General features: G+C 43.8%; 1 protein-coding gene across 1 annotated transcript in view; it reads left to right on the top strand.

Moving 5' to 3' along the window:
- LOC137310949 (lysine-specific demethylase 5B-like) overlaps positions 1 to 16,349 on the top strand; it is a 220,992-nt gene that overhangs the window by 58,108 nt on the left and 146,535 nt on the right. The window contains exons 8-9 of the mRNA XM_067978463.1: positions 6,597 to 6,755; positions 12,933 to 13,052. Coding sequence (XP_067834564.1) covers positions 6,597 to 6,755; positions 12,933 to 13,052 — 279 coding nt within the window. The remainder of the gene's footprint in view (positions 1 to 6,596; positions 6,756 to 12,932; positions 13,053 to 16,349) is intronic.

Here is a 16,349-nt window from a genome sequence, read left to right as displayed (position 1 = left end):
ACTTTTTCACCCAGAGGGTGGTTGGAGTCTGGAACTCACTGCCTGAAAGGGTTGTGGAGGCAGGAACCCTCACAACATTCAAGAAGCATTTGGATGAGCACTTGAAATGCCATAGCATACAAGGCTACGGACCAAATGCTGGAATATGGGATTAGATTAGACTGGGCTTGATGGCCGGCGCGGACACGATGGGCCGAAGGGCCTCTATCCGTGCTGTATAACTCTATGACTCTCTATGACCAGCAAAATGGTGCTTTCTAAGTTTGTAGATAAAACTTTGCCACCATTATTTTCGAAGTTAAATGAAACTCCAGATCCAAGTTTAGCCAGAAACAATAGATTCGGCCTTCATGGGGTGCCTTGTCTGAATATCAAGGTAGGTCTACCATTAGAGGATGAAGCTGCACCCTGACAGCTACAGAAAGGAGAAGCACAGCAGTCTTCAAGTTAAGATTTGCCTACTTATTGTAGGTATAGTCTTCCTCATTCTTTTATTAAATTTCAACCTTCGTGTATGAACCTCCCTTCTTTCCGAACACTAAGTTCTCTTTCTGCTCTGGTATATCTTGGAGCTCGTTTTAATGTTTTCCAGTTCAAGTTTCAGTTGTGCTCATTGCTCTCTTATTCTGGTTTAGAATGGGTATACAGCGGATATAAAGAAGACTCTTAAGATAGCTCTTAAAAGGACTTTTGTGGTATGAAGTGATTCTCTCTTTCCTCCCCCCCCTTGTATGTACGCTGAACTGCTAAATCCAATGCTGCAAATTGGGGGTCAAGAAATGAGGATTTGAATTCAAGAACAGTTTTTAACCTGGACCTTACATTAGGTTTGAAAATTTTGTTCTGCCAGAATTCCAATGTGCTGAAATTCTCAAGCTGAACTGTTTTTAAATAGGAGGAAAGTTGGCAAAACACCCTATTATTTGGGTTGGGTTGGACTAAATCTCATTCTTGGTTTTGCCCAACACTAGTCAAATAAGATGGCAGTAATTTCCATAATTTGGAGAAGTCATCCTGAATCAAGTCAGGCCTCCTCTTTGGCAACTCCACCAATCTAATTGCTGAATTATTTCACTTGCTCTGAAAAGTTAGTTGTTCAAAGATTGTGAAGAGTTCAGTACTTTGTTAGGGCCTTAGTTGCACAAGGAGACAGAAGTTAATGAACAATAAATTGTGGCGTTCAGGGCTGTTGTCAAAATTGTTTGCTCGTCACAATCTTTCAGCTCCTGGAAATTAGGATAGAGTTGTGCTCATGGGGATTGATAAATTGAAAGATTCATAAATGATTCAGGGCTGGAATTAGATTTGGCACAAGAGACAGCTAAGCACAGACCAGCTGGAGCAGTTGCATGAGGAGCACGTTATGGAAATGACACTGGAGGAAGATAATGGAAGAGGCTTTGTTAGGGTTATGGTAAAGAAAAGCAATAATTGGTATGGAGGGCAGTGGAGTAAGCATCCAGTAGAACTCTGGCATTGGATACAGCTAAGGAAACTACTCAGCAAGTGAAAGGAGAGATTGAAGAGCTACTTAATAGAACAAGGAAAACTGTGATGTGGAGATGCCGGTGATGGACTGGGGCTGACAATTGTAAACAATTTTACAACACCAAGTTATAGTCCAATAGTTTTATTTGAAATTCACAAGCTTTCGGAGGCTTCCTCCTTCCTCAGGTGAATGTTGTGGAATAAGTAGAGAGCAGTGAGACAAAGGCTGCAACAAGATTTGCAAACAGATTTTGATCAGTTATGTAATTGGATGGACACATTGCTAATGATATAAAAACAGAAAATGCAGGTTAGGCAGCATCTGTGGAGAGAGAAACAGAGCTAACGTGTTGATGCCCTTCCATTCCGCTAATGTTTCATTTGCAATGTGTACATCCAATTCCATAACTGTGTAGAAAGAAGTGGACTATAAGTATACAATGAAAGAAAGAGGCCAGGGATTAATGGTAGACATGTCACTTTCAAAATTCAAAGAATGTGGTGAAGCAATGGGGGGAAAGAAAGCTAACGGAATGCAAGACTGTGTAGTCACATCGTTTGAATAAAAATGTGCATCAGTTAAAACTTTATGATGCACTGATCAGACTACAGTTAAAGTATTATATTCAGTTTTGGCTACCATGGAGCAGAGAGAGATAGAGTATGTATTGGAAATGAGAGAGAAGATCAGCAAGACTGATTCCTGAGAGAATGAGCTGTGAGGAAAGGTTAGAGGAAGTTCTGTCAGTCGGGAAGACTGTTGCAGTGGGGGCGCCTCATTGATCTATATAAAATATTAATTGGTACAGATTAAGGTGTGCTCCTTGTTTGAAATTGCATTTCTTCAGGATGTCACAAAGATTGTCACAGCCAAAGAATTACTTGTGATGTTTACTCACTGTTATGTTGGCAAATATGTTGGCAATATGCTCACAGCAGGATATCTCAAACAAATGAGATGAATGACAATTTAATCTGTTTTTGGAGGTGGTGCTGGTTTGAGGGAAGAATGTATGTCAGGGCATCAGAACAGTTCCCTGCTCCTCTTCAAAAAAAAATAATGGAATACTTAGCGTTCACCCAAACAGGCAAATGCGCCTTGCTTTAACATCTCCTCCAAAGGTTGGTACCTCTGACAATGCTGCCCGCTCAGTACTGTACTGAATTGTCAGTCTAAATTAGTTCTGGAATGGTGCTTGAACCCAAAACCTCTGATTAAGAGGCGAGTATGCTATGTGGGGTCAGAAAAGTAACTTTAGAAACAAAATCAGGAAGAATTTCTGTATTCTGTATTACTAGCCCAGTAACATAACCACTATGCTACGGGTACGGTAGCATAGTGGTTATGTTACTGGGCTAGTAATCCAGAGGCCTGGGCTAAAATCCAGAGTCATGAGTTCAAATCCCGCCACGGCAGCTGGCGAATTTAAATTCAATTAATTAATTAAATTCAATTAATTAAATAAAAATCTGGAATTAAAATACTAGTATCAGTAATGATGGCCATGAAACAACCGGATTGTCGTAAAAACCCATCTGGTTCATTAATGTCCTTACCCGGTCTGGCCGATATGTGACTCCAGACCCACAGCAATGTGGTTGATTCTTAATTGCCCTCTGAAATGGCCTAGCAAGCCACTCAGTTGTAAAATCTCGCTAAAAAAGGTCATAAGAATAAAACCGGACGGACCACCCGGCATCGGACCACGAGGCACCGGACACGACAACGGCAAAACAACAAGCCCAGTCGACCCTGCAAGGTCCTCCTTACCAACATCTGGGGACTTGTGCCAAAATTGGGAGAGCTGTCCCACAGACCAGTCAAGCAACAGCCTGACATAGCCATACTCACAGAATCATACCTTTCAGCCAATGTCCCAGACTCTTCCATCACCATCCCTGGGTATGTCCTGTCGCACCGGCAGGACAGACCCACCAGAGGTGGCGGTACAGTGATGATGGCCCTGGGAGTCCTCAACATTGACTCTGGACCCCATGAAATCTCATGGCATCAGGTCAAACATGGGCAAGGAAACCTCCTGCTGATTACCACCTACCGTCCTCCCTCAGCTGATGAATCAGTCCTCCTCCATGTTGAGCACCACTTGGAGGAAGCACTGAGGGCAGCAAGGGCACAAAATGTACTCTGGGTGGGGGACTTCAATGTCCATCACCAAGAGTGGCTCGGTAGCACCACGACTGACCGAGCTGGCCGAGTCCTGAAGCTAGACTGGGCCTGCGGCAGGTGGTGAGCGAACCAACACGAGGGAAAAACTTACTTGACCTCGTCCTCACCAATCTACCTGTCGCAAATGCATCTGTCCATGACAGTATTGGTAGGAGTGACCACCGCACAGTCCTCGTGGAGATGAAATCCCGTCTTCGCACTGAGGACACCATCCAACGTGTTGTGTGGCACTACCACCGTGCTAAATGGGATAGATTCAGAACAGATCTAGCAGCTCAAAACTGGGCATCCATGAGGCGCTGTGGGCCATCAGCAGCAGCAGAATTGTATTCCAGCACAATCTGTAACCTCATGGCCCGGCATATTCCTCACTCTACCATTACCAACAAGCCAGGGGATCAACCCTGGTTCAATGAGGAGTGTAGAAGAGCATGCCAGGAGCAGCACCAGGCGTACCTAAAAATGAGGTGCCAACCTGGTGAAGCTGCAACTCAGGACTACATGCATGCTAAACAGCGGAAGCAACATGCTATAGACAGAGCTAAGCGATTCCACAACCAACGGATCAGATCAAAGCTCTGCAGTCCTGCCACATCCAGTCGTGAATGGTGGTGGACAATTAAACAACTAACGGGAGGAGGAGGCTCTGCAAACATCCCCATTCTCAACAATGGCGGAGTCCAGCACGTGAGTCCCCACCATCACGGAAGCCAGTCTTCGGCCAATTCGATTCACTCCACGTGATATCAAGAAACGGCTGAGTGCACTGGATACAGCAAAGGCTATGGGCCCCGACAACATCCCAGCTGTAGTGCTGAAGACTTGTGCTCCAGAACTAGCTGCGCCTCTAGCCAAGCTGTTCCAGTACAGCTACAATACTGGCATCCACCCGACAATGTGGAAAATTGCCCAGGTATGTCCTGTCCACAAAAAGCAGGACAAATCCAATCCGGCCAATTACCGCCCCATCAGTCTACTCTCAATCATCAGCAAAGTGACGGAAGGTGTCGTCGACAGTCCTATCAAGCGGCACTTACTCACCAATAACCTGCTCACCGGTGCTCAGTTTGGGTTCCGCCAGGACCACTCTGCTCCAGACCTCATTAAAGCCTTGGTCCAAACATGGACAAAAGAGCTGAATTCCAGAGGTGAGGTGAGAGTGACTGCCCTTGACATCAAGGCAGCATTTGACCGAGTGTGGCACCAAGGAGCCCTAGTAAAATTGAAGTCAATGGGAATCAGGGGGAAAACACTCCAGTGGCTGGAGTCATACCTGACACAAAGGAAGATGGTAGTGGTTGTTGGAGGCCAATCATCTCAGCCCCAGGGCATTGCTGCAGGAGTTCCTCAAGGCAGTGTCCTAGGCCCAACCATCTTCAGCTGCTTCATCAATGACCTTCCCTCCATCATAAGGTCAGAAATGGGGATGTTCGCTGATGACTGCACAGTGTTCAGTTCCATTCGCAACCCCTCAGATAATGAAGCAGTCCGAGCCCGCATGCAGCAAGACCTGGTCAACATCCAGGCTTGGGCTGATAAGTGGCAAGTAACATTCGCGCCAGATAAGTGCCAGGCAATGACCATCTCCAACAAGAGAGAGCCTAACCACCTCCCCTTGACATTCAACGGCATTACCATCGCCGAATCCCCCACCATCAACATCCTGGGGGTCACCATTGACCAGAAACTGAACTGGACCAGCTATACTGTGGCTACGAGAGCAGGTCAGAGGCTGGGTATTCTGCGGCGAGTGACTCACCTCCTGACTCCCCAAAGCCTTTCCACCATCTACAAGGCACAAGTCAGGAGTGTGATGGAATACTCTCCACTTGCCTGGATGAGTGCAGCTCCAACAACACTCAAGAAGCTTGACACCATCCAAGATAAAGCAGCCCGCTTGATTGGCACCCCATCCACCACCCTAAACATTCACTCCCTTCACCACCGGCGCACTGTGGCTGCAGTGTGCACCATCCACAGGATGCACTGCAGCAACTCGCCAAGGCTTCTTCGACAGCACCTCCCAGACCCGCGACCTCTACCAACTAGAAGGACAAGGGCAGCAGGCGCATGAGAACAACACCACCTGCACGTTCCCCTCCAAGTCACACACCATCCCGACTTGGAAATATATCGCCGTTCCTTCATTGTCGCTGGGTCAAAATCCTGGAACTCCCTTCCTAACAGCACTGTGGGAGAACCGTCACCACACGGACTGCAGCGGTTCAAGAAGGTGGCTCACCACCACCTTCTCAAGGGCAATTAGGGATGGGCAATAAATGCCGGCCTTGCCAGCGACGCCCACATCCCGTGAACGAATAAAAAAAAAAAATTCGGATTTATAAATATTTGGAATGGTCCACCCAGCAGAGTATTGGAGGCAAAAATATTAGTGCTCTTCAAAATATAATTGGATGCTGTGATGGGAGCTTTTGGATATTGGAGGATGAGCTTTGCTTGCCAAATGGGCTTTTCTCGTCCTTAACACACGCGTTCTATCTGTGAGTTTTACTAAGAGTCTGGTTGTTTAAGCTAACTAAACCAGTTAGCTTACATTGATGGGAGGAAAGATATTGGAATTTCTATTCAAAGATGTAATATAAAAACATCTAGAAACTGAAAATATAATAAAGAATAGTCAGCATGGATTTCAGAAGGGAAGGTCGTTTATTGAATTCTTTGAAGAAGTAACAAAGAGTAGACAAGGGTAATGCAGTTATATATTTATATATCCATCCCCTTCGATAAGGTACCCAGAGTAGACTCATGACTAAGGTCAGAGCATGTGAAGTCAGGGGACAAATAGCAGAGAGTCGGGGTTAAAGGTAGTTATTGTGATTGGTGGAAGATGGGAAGTGGTATTTCTTGTTTCTGTACTGTGAATGCTATGTAATTCTATGTTTGTTCCTTTCCTTTGTAGGTGGACTTGTATGTTTGCCTGATCTGTGGACACGGTAATGAAGAGGATCGACTTCTGCTGTGTGATGGCTGTGATGACAGTTACCACACCTTTTGTCTTATTCCTCCCCTACAAGATGTTCCCAAGGGTGATTGGAGGTGTCCAAAGTGCCTGGCTCAGGTTGGTAACAGAGTTGTACAGCAATCTCACTTTGTTTTTGCATACAAATAAGTTTCTCAATTTCCAAGATTTAAAACAGACAAATGGAGGCAGCAACAAGCCTGTTGTACTATTTAAGAATTCATGGCTTTAGTTGTTCAGTTCCATTCGCAACCCCTCAGATAATAAACCAGTCTGTGCCCGCATGCAGCAAGACCTGGACAACCTCCAGGCTTTGGCTGATAAATGACAAGTAACATTCACCCAAGACAATGTCCATCTCCAACAAGAGAGCATCTAACCACCTCCCTTTGATGTTCAACGGCATTACCATCGCCGAATCCCCCACCATCAACATCCTGGGGGTCACCATTGACCAGAAACTTAACTGGACCAGCCATATAAATACTATGGCTCCAAGAGCAGGTCAGAGGCTGGGTATTCTGTGGTGAGTGGCTCACTACCTGACTCCCCAAAGCCTTTCCACCATCTACAAGGCTCAAGTCAGGAGTGTGATGGAATACTCTCCACTTGCCTTGAGTGCGGCTTCAACAACTTTCAAGAAGCTCAACACCATCCAGGACAAAGCAGCCCGCTTGATTGGCACTCCATCCGCCACCCTAAACATTCACTCCCTCCACCACCGGCACACCGTGGTTGCAGTACCATCTACAGGATGCACTGCAGCAACTCGCCAAGACTTCTTCGACAGCACCTCCCAAACCCGCGACCTCTACCACCTAGAAGGATGAGGGCAGCAGGTGCATGGGAACAACACCACCTGCACGTTCCCCTCCAAGTCACACACCATCCCGACTTGGAAATATATCGCCGTTCCTTCATCGTCGCTGGGTCAAAATCCTGGAACTCCCTACCTAACAGCACTGTGGGAGAACCTTCACCTCACGGACTGCAGCGATTCAAGAAAGCGGCTCACCACCATCTTCTCGAGGGCAATTAGGGATGGGCAATAAATGCCGGCCTTGCCAGCGACGTCCACATCCCATGAATGAAAAAAAGCTGTTAATGATCAAAAAATCAATAATATCTGGTTAAAACTGAGGAACTATTCACCAGGCGTGTTCCATTGTGTTCTGTCCAATGAGTATAGGTTAGATGGGTTTTACAAAATGGGTTGAGCTGATGCCCCTTTTTCTTCTATTGAGAAACCTAGATGCAGGGGCAGGCCCCATAGTGCAGGAGGCACCAAGATTGCAAGGTGTAAGAGAGAGGGTGAAGTAAATGTGAGTAGTAGTTGTGCATTGCCAAGCTTTGACTTTAAAAGCCTGTAAATTGTAGGATGAAGGGAAGGGTCTAAGGAGTTATATAGTTTTCAGGTCTTGGGAAAGGACAAGTTAAAGCAGGCTATAATGTGATGAATAATTTAAGTACAGCAAGGAGTAAGAGTGTATGGCTGCTTATTTGTTTAAATTTTAGAATATTGATAAATGTGAATAGAAACTGGAAATGCAAAATTTTTGCATATTCTAAATTGATAGCAGTTCTGCCTGTCTGCTTTAGTCAGTTCATACAAAGTACAAGTAACTAGTACAGAGAACCTTGTTCTCTAAATCTGGTGAAGTTGTGAGTACAGCTTTTAGCACAGCATGTTTGTTCATACAGAGGATATTTACTTCAGATGGACTTGCATTAAAATAACTGAATATAACTGAATAATGAGAATTTCATTTCGTCTGGTATCACTTACTTTTTTAATACAAAATGTTGCATAGTATTGCATGTTAAGTTTATAACCGCATGAGCATACTTTGTGTTTTTGAATCTTTCTCTGTTCCCCAAGCGCATAGATCTTTACCATGTGCAATGATAGACAACTTTGGATATGGAGCCAGCCATGCCAGCACCCATCACTGGTTTCTTCAGACACTTAGCAATATTGATTTACCGGCAACGTGGCTCGATCAAGCAATTTTCCGTGATGACTATATTTACCCCTTTTCCCTCTATCCATTGTTTTTCAATGAAAGTGACTTTATTTTCCTGTTTATTGATTGTGTTTTCCTACCAAGTATGTTTGCTACAATCTTGGAGTTAAAATGGTTTAATTTCTTCAACTGTCCGCAAAATTTTCTTTTTGTCAGTGTGCGAATGCCATTTTTTTCTGGCTGATGCTTGGAGTGCTCCAGTAGCAGCTGCCAAGATATACTTCAGTTGGCTCAGTTCCAGTTGACGGATATTTTGACTTCTGACTGATGCTGCAGCTCCAGATTTTAAAATCTGTGCTGAATATCCTGGATGTTTCCCAGCGATTGGCACAGAACCTGTCTTTTCTGTCCGACGTTCACAGACAGATTCAGTATGATTGGCTTAATGTCTGCATAAGGCCCCACTGAACAGGTTTCAAATGCCACCTGGAGAATCTGTGGCCATTTTGGAATGCTGCAAATGCAGCATTTAGAATTGGAGCTGTTTGCACTCACTTAACAATTTGGAGGTCTGGAATGTGGGGAGGGTAGATTGGACAGGAGAAACGAAAAGGCAGAATTGAGTAATGGTTTTATTTTCACGAATTAGTAAAAACACACAAAATAATAACGCAAGCATTAGGGTTAAAACTTGTATCCTGATTGTGTTTACCGTCTAACTTGCAAGTAACAAACTTGCAAATGAGATCTAGGTCTTGCATGGTTCCTCATTTATTTTTATACAAAATGAAATATTAAGTTTAAATGTATATTGCTGTACATTTTAGAGACTGGGTCCACTGTTGCAGTGGAATTTGTGTTTATGCATCATTGTCTGTTTGAAAACTCCCCTTCTCCATGATTTAAAGCACCCCACAGGGAAATATCACCTTGGGACACTGTCCCCTTTAAGGAATTAATGACATGTACTGTCAGTCAACTTCTCTGCTGTATATCTACCTTGTCCTGATGTGGAGATGCCGGTGATGGACTGGGGTGGACAAATGTAAAGAATCTTACAACACTAGGTTATAGTCCAACAGTTTTATTTGAAAATCACAAGTTTTCAGAGGCTTTCTCCTTCGTCAGGTGAGTGTGGGATTCTATGAAGGTTACCGCATATATAGTCAGAGAACAATGCCTGGTGATTACAGATAATCTTTCCAACTGCCCGTTGTCAAGGCAATCAAAGGAGTCGAATAGTGTTCGAACACTCTGTCTGAACACTTCGACTTCTTTGATTGCCTTGACAACGGGCAGTTGGAAAGATTATCTGTAATCACCAGGCATTGTTCTCTGACTATATATGCGGTAACCTTCATGGAATCCCACACTCACCTGACGAAGGAGAAAGCCTCCAAAAGCTTGTGATTTTCAAATAAAACTGTTGGACTATAACCTGGTGTTGTAAGATTCCCTTACATTACCTTGTCCTGAACTGAGCACTTAAGATTTCTTTTCTGTCATGGAGACAAGATTTTTCTGGTGTGTTCTACATCCATTTTACTTTGGTTCTATTGTGCAGTTTTTCCTATTTTGTATTTAGCTCTAGAAGTTTTGTTCAAATGTACACCATTTGATTTTTTTTCTTGCATTGATTAAATGGTGGCATCTCTGGTATTAGCTCACTGCAACCTACTTTCCTCGGATCAGTGTCTAAGTGACTGCCTCTGGCAAATGCTAGCTTTCAGTTTTAAAATGCATTGAATGTCATGGGTTCTTTCTAATGATTGATGCACTCAACGCCCACTTGTGAAATATTCCAATAGCACACAATTTTTCGGGTACAGAAAGAGCCTGGATTCTAATACATTGCAGAAGCTAATCATAGACTCTTGGCTCAGATAAACAATAGTTCTTGTGGACCCCCAGAAGGATACATTGACTGTTTCACTTGACTTGCACATCTAGAGAAAAAAGTTATGGTCTTGTGGGACCCATACAATTTCTGTCAGCATTGAACGCAAGTCTGCCCAACCTTCCGCTTTAGCTAGCGGTCCAGTGCTGTTTAATGCCAGCTTCTATTGCATGACGATGACCTTCAAGGCCTTTCTTTCAAGGCGAAGATATTCAGAGTTCCAGGCAGTGACTGCCTGAAGTTCAGTTTCAGTCTTGATCCGAGTAGACGGATACAAATGCTTGGAAAGAGGTAGCCCTAGGCACTGAACCACTAGCCAACACTTGCATACATCTCAAAAGAAGGTGCTATTAGTCAAGGAGCTTCTTAAAGGAGTCTTTCAGTACAATGCTCTGTTAACGAGCTTGTCCTGAAATGGTTAACTTTAGCATAACAACCATCCCTTTTTATCTGATGTGATCGGACCACTAGCACCATCAGGACTGTCCCATAATGGAACCTTCATTTTGCCTGATATCCGTCAACTCCAACAGGTTCATCCGCATCCAATGTTTATTTTGTTGATTTGGCAACACTGCTTGGAAGGAGGAGGTGTTTTGCTTCCAGAATCTCTGATAATTTCCTCAATCGCCCCTTCTAAGCTCAATGCTTGTAAATGTCAACTGTGCTTTTTTTCCCCCCCCTTTAGCCACATTCCCGCCCCACCCCCCATCTATGCCTTTCAAAACTACTGAGAACACCCTCCCTCTTATAAAGCCTACACTTGATCCCTCCACCTCATCTTCAAATTCCCCCTTGTGTCTCCAAATTCTGGAATGTGTTGCTACCCAATTCTGTACTCATCGCTCCCTGTTGAAATCCCTAGACTTGTGTCCTGCCCACAACACACTCCTAATCAAAGAGAGAGCCTGAACATAATGCCTTATCCCTATTCTTGCTCCTCAGTCTGCAATGTGGTTAACCACACAATTCTCCTCTTTCATTTTTATGGCACTGCCTTCATATTGTTCCACACTTTCTCAACACAACCAGCATGTTGTCTGCATCGGTTTCTGCTTGCATGCCCACACCTGATGTGCTCCAAGGATTCATTCTTGGTCTCTTTCTATTCCGCACTTGTATGTTGCCCCTATCTGCAAGCACGGGGTCAGCTCTCCTATGCATATTGATAATACCCAGCTTAACCTCTTCACTACCAACCTTCAACTCTGAGGCTGCTACAGTCTGAGTGCCTGTCTGCGATCAAGTTGTGAATGAAACAGAACTACTTGCATTAGCAAGATGAAAGCCAACCTGTCTGGATCCTGTCAAATTCTATGCTGTAGTCCCTGGTAGTATCCCTCTTCCTGGATGCTCACTAATGCTGATCGCGATGGTACACAATCTTGGTGTCCTGCTTGATCCTGAACTGAGCTTCACACCCCACATCCAGTTCCTTTCCAAGACTGCCGACTTCCATCTCTGAAATATTGCCCTGTCTCCATCCCTATCTCTTCCCCCGTTGCTGCTGAAACCCCCATTAATGCCTTTGTCGCCTCCAGATTTGGCTTTTCTAATGCACTCCTTGTTAAGCTCCCGAGCTCCACATCTGCATAATATCATCATCCCATGCCAAGGTAAGTGGTTGGTTCTTGTGTCCTTTCCAGATATTTCAATTCAGTAAGTTATTGTGCTGCTTAGAGCAACACTGTTCATCATTGATCAGAGCACTCTCTCAGATGAAGCAAGGTGCTGTGTTTAAGAATGGATAAGACTAAACCATAAAAGATGGAAATTTGACATAAAAGCAGAAATTACTTGGTCAGTTGGCATCTGAAATATAGCTTAACATTTTAGGTGGGCTGATCAGGTGACAGAAGCTGCCTTAGAAGACTGACCAAAACACATGGGGAAGGATAGCTGGTAGATGAGTAGCACTTTACACCTACCTCTTTCCACCATATTGAAATCTAATTACAAGCTGTTAAAGCCCATTTCTTTGTGAAAGTAGTGAGTGTATTTGAACTGTTGGTCCTAAACCTGTTTGTTTTTCCCTCCGCTCTTTTGTTTTGTTCAGTCCTGTAAAGGAACTTCTTGGACCTTCAGATAAAGGGGGTCATAAGAAGTAGGAGCAGGAGTAGGCCATCCGGCTCCTCGAGCCTGTTCCGCCATTCAATAAGATTATGGCTGATCTACCTCAACTCCACTTTCCTGCCATATCCCCATATCCCTAGATTCCTTTAGTGTCCAGGAATCTATCGATCTCAGTTTTGAATATACTCAAGGGTTACCTTGAAACATTATCCTATCTTTATGTTGACTGGGCTGTGTGCATTTTTAGCATTTTGTGTTATTATAAGAGTATATCTATAATAGTTAATCGTAGGGAAATGGCACATGGGTTCAGAGCATACTGAACACATTTTTTTGTTCTAGGAGTGTAGCAAACCACAAGAAGCTTTTGGTTTTGAGCAAGCCCCCAGGGACTACACACTCCGTGCATTTGGCGAAATGGCAGATGCCTTTAAATCGGACTACTTCAATATGCCAGTTCACGTAAGTATGCTTCAGGTTTAGAATAGACACTTGTGGAGCTTGATACTCAAACCTATTTTAAGCATAACTTATTTGCTTTGATCTAGAATGACCAGAAAAAGTTTGATTCCTGAACAGGCGTTTTACAGCTCATTGCTCAAGTATCGTAGTAGGCATAGAATCATAGAAACTTTATGGCACAGAAGGAGGCCATTGGGCCCATCGTGTCCGCGCCGGCCGAAAATGAGCCACCCAGCCTCATTCCACTTTCCAGCACTTGGTCCATAGCCTTGTAGGTCACGGCACTTAAGGTGCACATCCAGGTACTTTTTTAATGAGTTGAGGGTTTCTGCCTCTACCACCCTTTCAGGCAGTCAGTTCCACACCCCCACCACCCTCTGGGTGAAAAAAATTTTCCTCAGCTCCCCTCTAATCCTTCTACCAATCACTTCAAATCTATGCCCCCTGCTGATTGACCTCTCTGCTAAGGGAAATAAGTCCTTCCTATTCACTCTATCTCGGCCCCTCACAATTTTGTACACCTCAATTAAATCACCCCTTAGCCTCCTCTGTTCCAAAGAGAACAACTCGAGCCTATCCAACCTTTCCTCATAGCTAAAATCCTCCAGTCCTGGCAACATCCTCGTAAATCTCCTCTGTACCCTCTCTAGTGCAATTACATCCTTCCTGTAATGTGGTGACCAGAACTGTACACAGTACTCAACCTGTGGCCTATCCAGTGTTTTATACAGTTCCACAATAACCTCCCTGCTCTTATATTCTATGCCTCGGCTAATAAAGGAAAGTATTCCATATGCCTTCTTAACCACCTTATGTACCTGTCCTGCAACCTTCAGGGATCTGTGGACGTGCACTGCAAGGTCCCTCACTTCCTCTACACCTCTCAGTATCCTCCCATTTATTGTGTATTCCCTTGCCTTGTTTGCCCTCCCCAAACCATTACCTCACACTTCTCCTCCTGATTGAATTTCATTTGCCACTTTTCTGCCCACCTGACCAGTCCATTGCTATCTTTCTGCAGTTTTACAGCTTTCCTCCTCACTATCAACCACACGGCTTGTATCACCTGCAAACTTCTTAATTGTGTCCCCTACATTTAAGTCCAAATCATTAATATATATCACAAAAGCAAGGGACCTAGTACTGAGCCCTTTGGAACCACTGGAAACAGACTTCGTCACAAAAATCCATCAATCATTACCCTTTGCTTCCTCTCAGCCAATTTTGGATCCAACTACCACTTTCCCTTAGGTCCCATGGGCTTGTACCTTTTTTGGCCAGACTGCCATGTGGGACCTTGTCAAAAGCCTTACTAAAATCCATGTAGACTACATCAAATGCACTACCCTCGTCGACCCTCCTTGTTAGATAGAGATAGAGATTGAATGGCGGAGCAGGCTCAAAGGGCCGAATGGCCTGCTCCTGCTCCTGTTTTCTATGTTAGCGCCTCAAAAAAATTCAATCAAGTTAGTCAGACACGACCTTCACTTAACAAACTCATGCTGACTGCCCTTGATTACTGAGTGCCTTTCAAAGTGACGGTTTATCCTGTCCGTCAGAATTGACTCCAATAATTTGTCCACCACCGAGGTTAGACTGACTGGCCTGTAATTACTTGGTTCTATCCCTCGCTCCCTTTTTAAACAATGATGCACGTTGGCGATCCTCCGGCATCAAACCTATATCCAGTGAGGATATCAGCTCAGAAAATAAAGATGTAGAATCAGCCTGGGTGGAGTTAAGAAGTACCGAGGGGCAGAAAACACTGGTGGGAGTTGTCTATAGGCCTCCAAACAGTAGTGGTAATGTCGGGGATGGCATCAAACAGGAAATTAGAGATGCATGTAACAAGGGTACTACAGTAATCATGGGTGACTTTAATCTACATATAGACTGGCTAAACCAAATTAGCAATAATATTGTGGAGAATGAATTCCTGCAGTGTGCACGAGATGGTTTTTTAGACCAGTACGTTGAGGAGCCAACCAGGGAACAGGCTATCCTAGATTGAGTATTGTGCAATGAGAAGGGGTTAATTAATAATCTTGTTGTGCGGGGTCCTTTTGGGAAGAGTGACCATAACATGATAGAATTCTTCATTAAGACGGAAAGTGAAGTAGTCCAATCTGAAACTAGGGTCCTAAATCTAAACAAAGGAAACTACGAAGGTATGAGGAGTGAGTTGGCTATGATAGATTGGGAAGCTTCATTAAAAGGCATGACGATGGATAGGCAATGGCTAACATTTAAGGAACGAATGCATGAATTGCAACAGTTATACATTCCATTCTGGTGCAAAAACACAAAAGGATTAACGGCCCAACCATGGCTAACAAAAGAAATTAAAGATAGTATTAGATCCAAAGAGGAGTCATATAAAGTTTCCAGAAAAAGTAGCAAGCCTGAGGATAGGGAGCAGTTTAGAATTCAGCAAAAAAGGACCAAGAGATTGATTAAGAGGGGAAAAATAGAATATGAGAGTAAACTTGCAAGGAACATAAAAGTGGACTGTAAAAGCTTGTACAAGTATGTAAAAAGAAAAAGATCACTGAAGACAAATGTAGGTCCCTTACAGTCAGAAACAGGAGCATTTATAATGGGGAACAAGGAAATGGCAGAGCAATTAAGCAAATACTTTGGTTCTGTCTTCACGGAAGAGGATACAAATAACTTCCCAGAAATGCGAGGGAACCAAGGGAGAAGGAGGAATTGAAGGAAATTAGTATTGGTAAAAAAAATAGTGCTGGAGAAATTAATGGGACTGAAAGCCAATAAATCCCCAGGGCCTGATAATCTGCATCGCAGAGTACTAAAAGAGGTAGCCATGGAAATAGTGGATGCATTAGTTGTCATCTTCCAAAATTCTATAGATTATGGAACAGTTCCTGCAGATTGGAGGGTGGCAAATATAACCCCACTATTTAAAAAAGGAGGGAGAGAAAACGGGGAGCGACAGTCCGGTTAGCCTAACATCAGTAGTAGGGAAAATGCTAGAATCTATTTTAAAGGATGTGATATCAATGGGATATATCAATGGGATTAGACAAAGACAAAATGAAAGGGAAAGCATGTTTGACAAACCTACTGGAGTTTTTTGAGGATGTAACTGGTAGAATAGATAAGGGAGAACCAATGGCTGTGGTTTATTTGGATTTTCAGAAGGCCTTTGATAAAGTCCCACAAACGAGATTAGTGTGCAAAATTAAAGCACATGGGATTTTGGGGTAATATACTGTCATGGATTGAAAATTGGTTAACAGACAGGAAACAAAGTAGTAATAAATGGGTCTTTTTCTG

Source organism: Heptranchias perlo, unplaced genomic scaffold (genome assembly GCF_035084215.1).
Source record: "Heptranchias perlo isolate sHepPer1 unplaced genomic scaffold, sHepPer1.hap1 HAP1_SCAFFOLD_295, whole genome shotgun sequence".
Taxonomy (NCBI): domain Eukaryota; kingdom Metazoa; phylum Chordata; class Chondrichthyes; order Hexanchiformes; family Hexanchidae; genus Heptranchias; species Heptranchias perlo.
The sequence above is the reverse complement of the archived record's forward strand: the minus strand, read 5'-3'. Positions and strand labels throughout refer to the sequence as shown.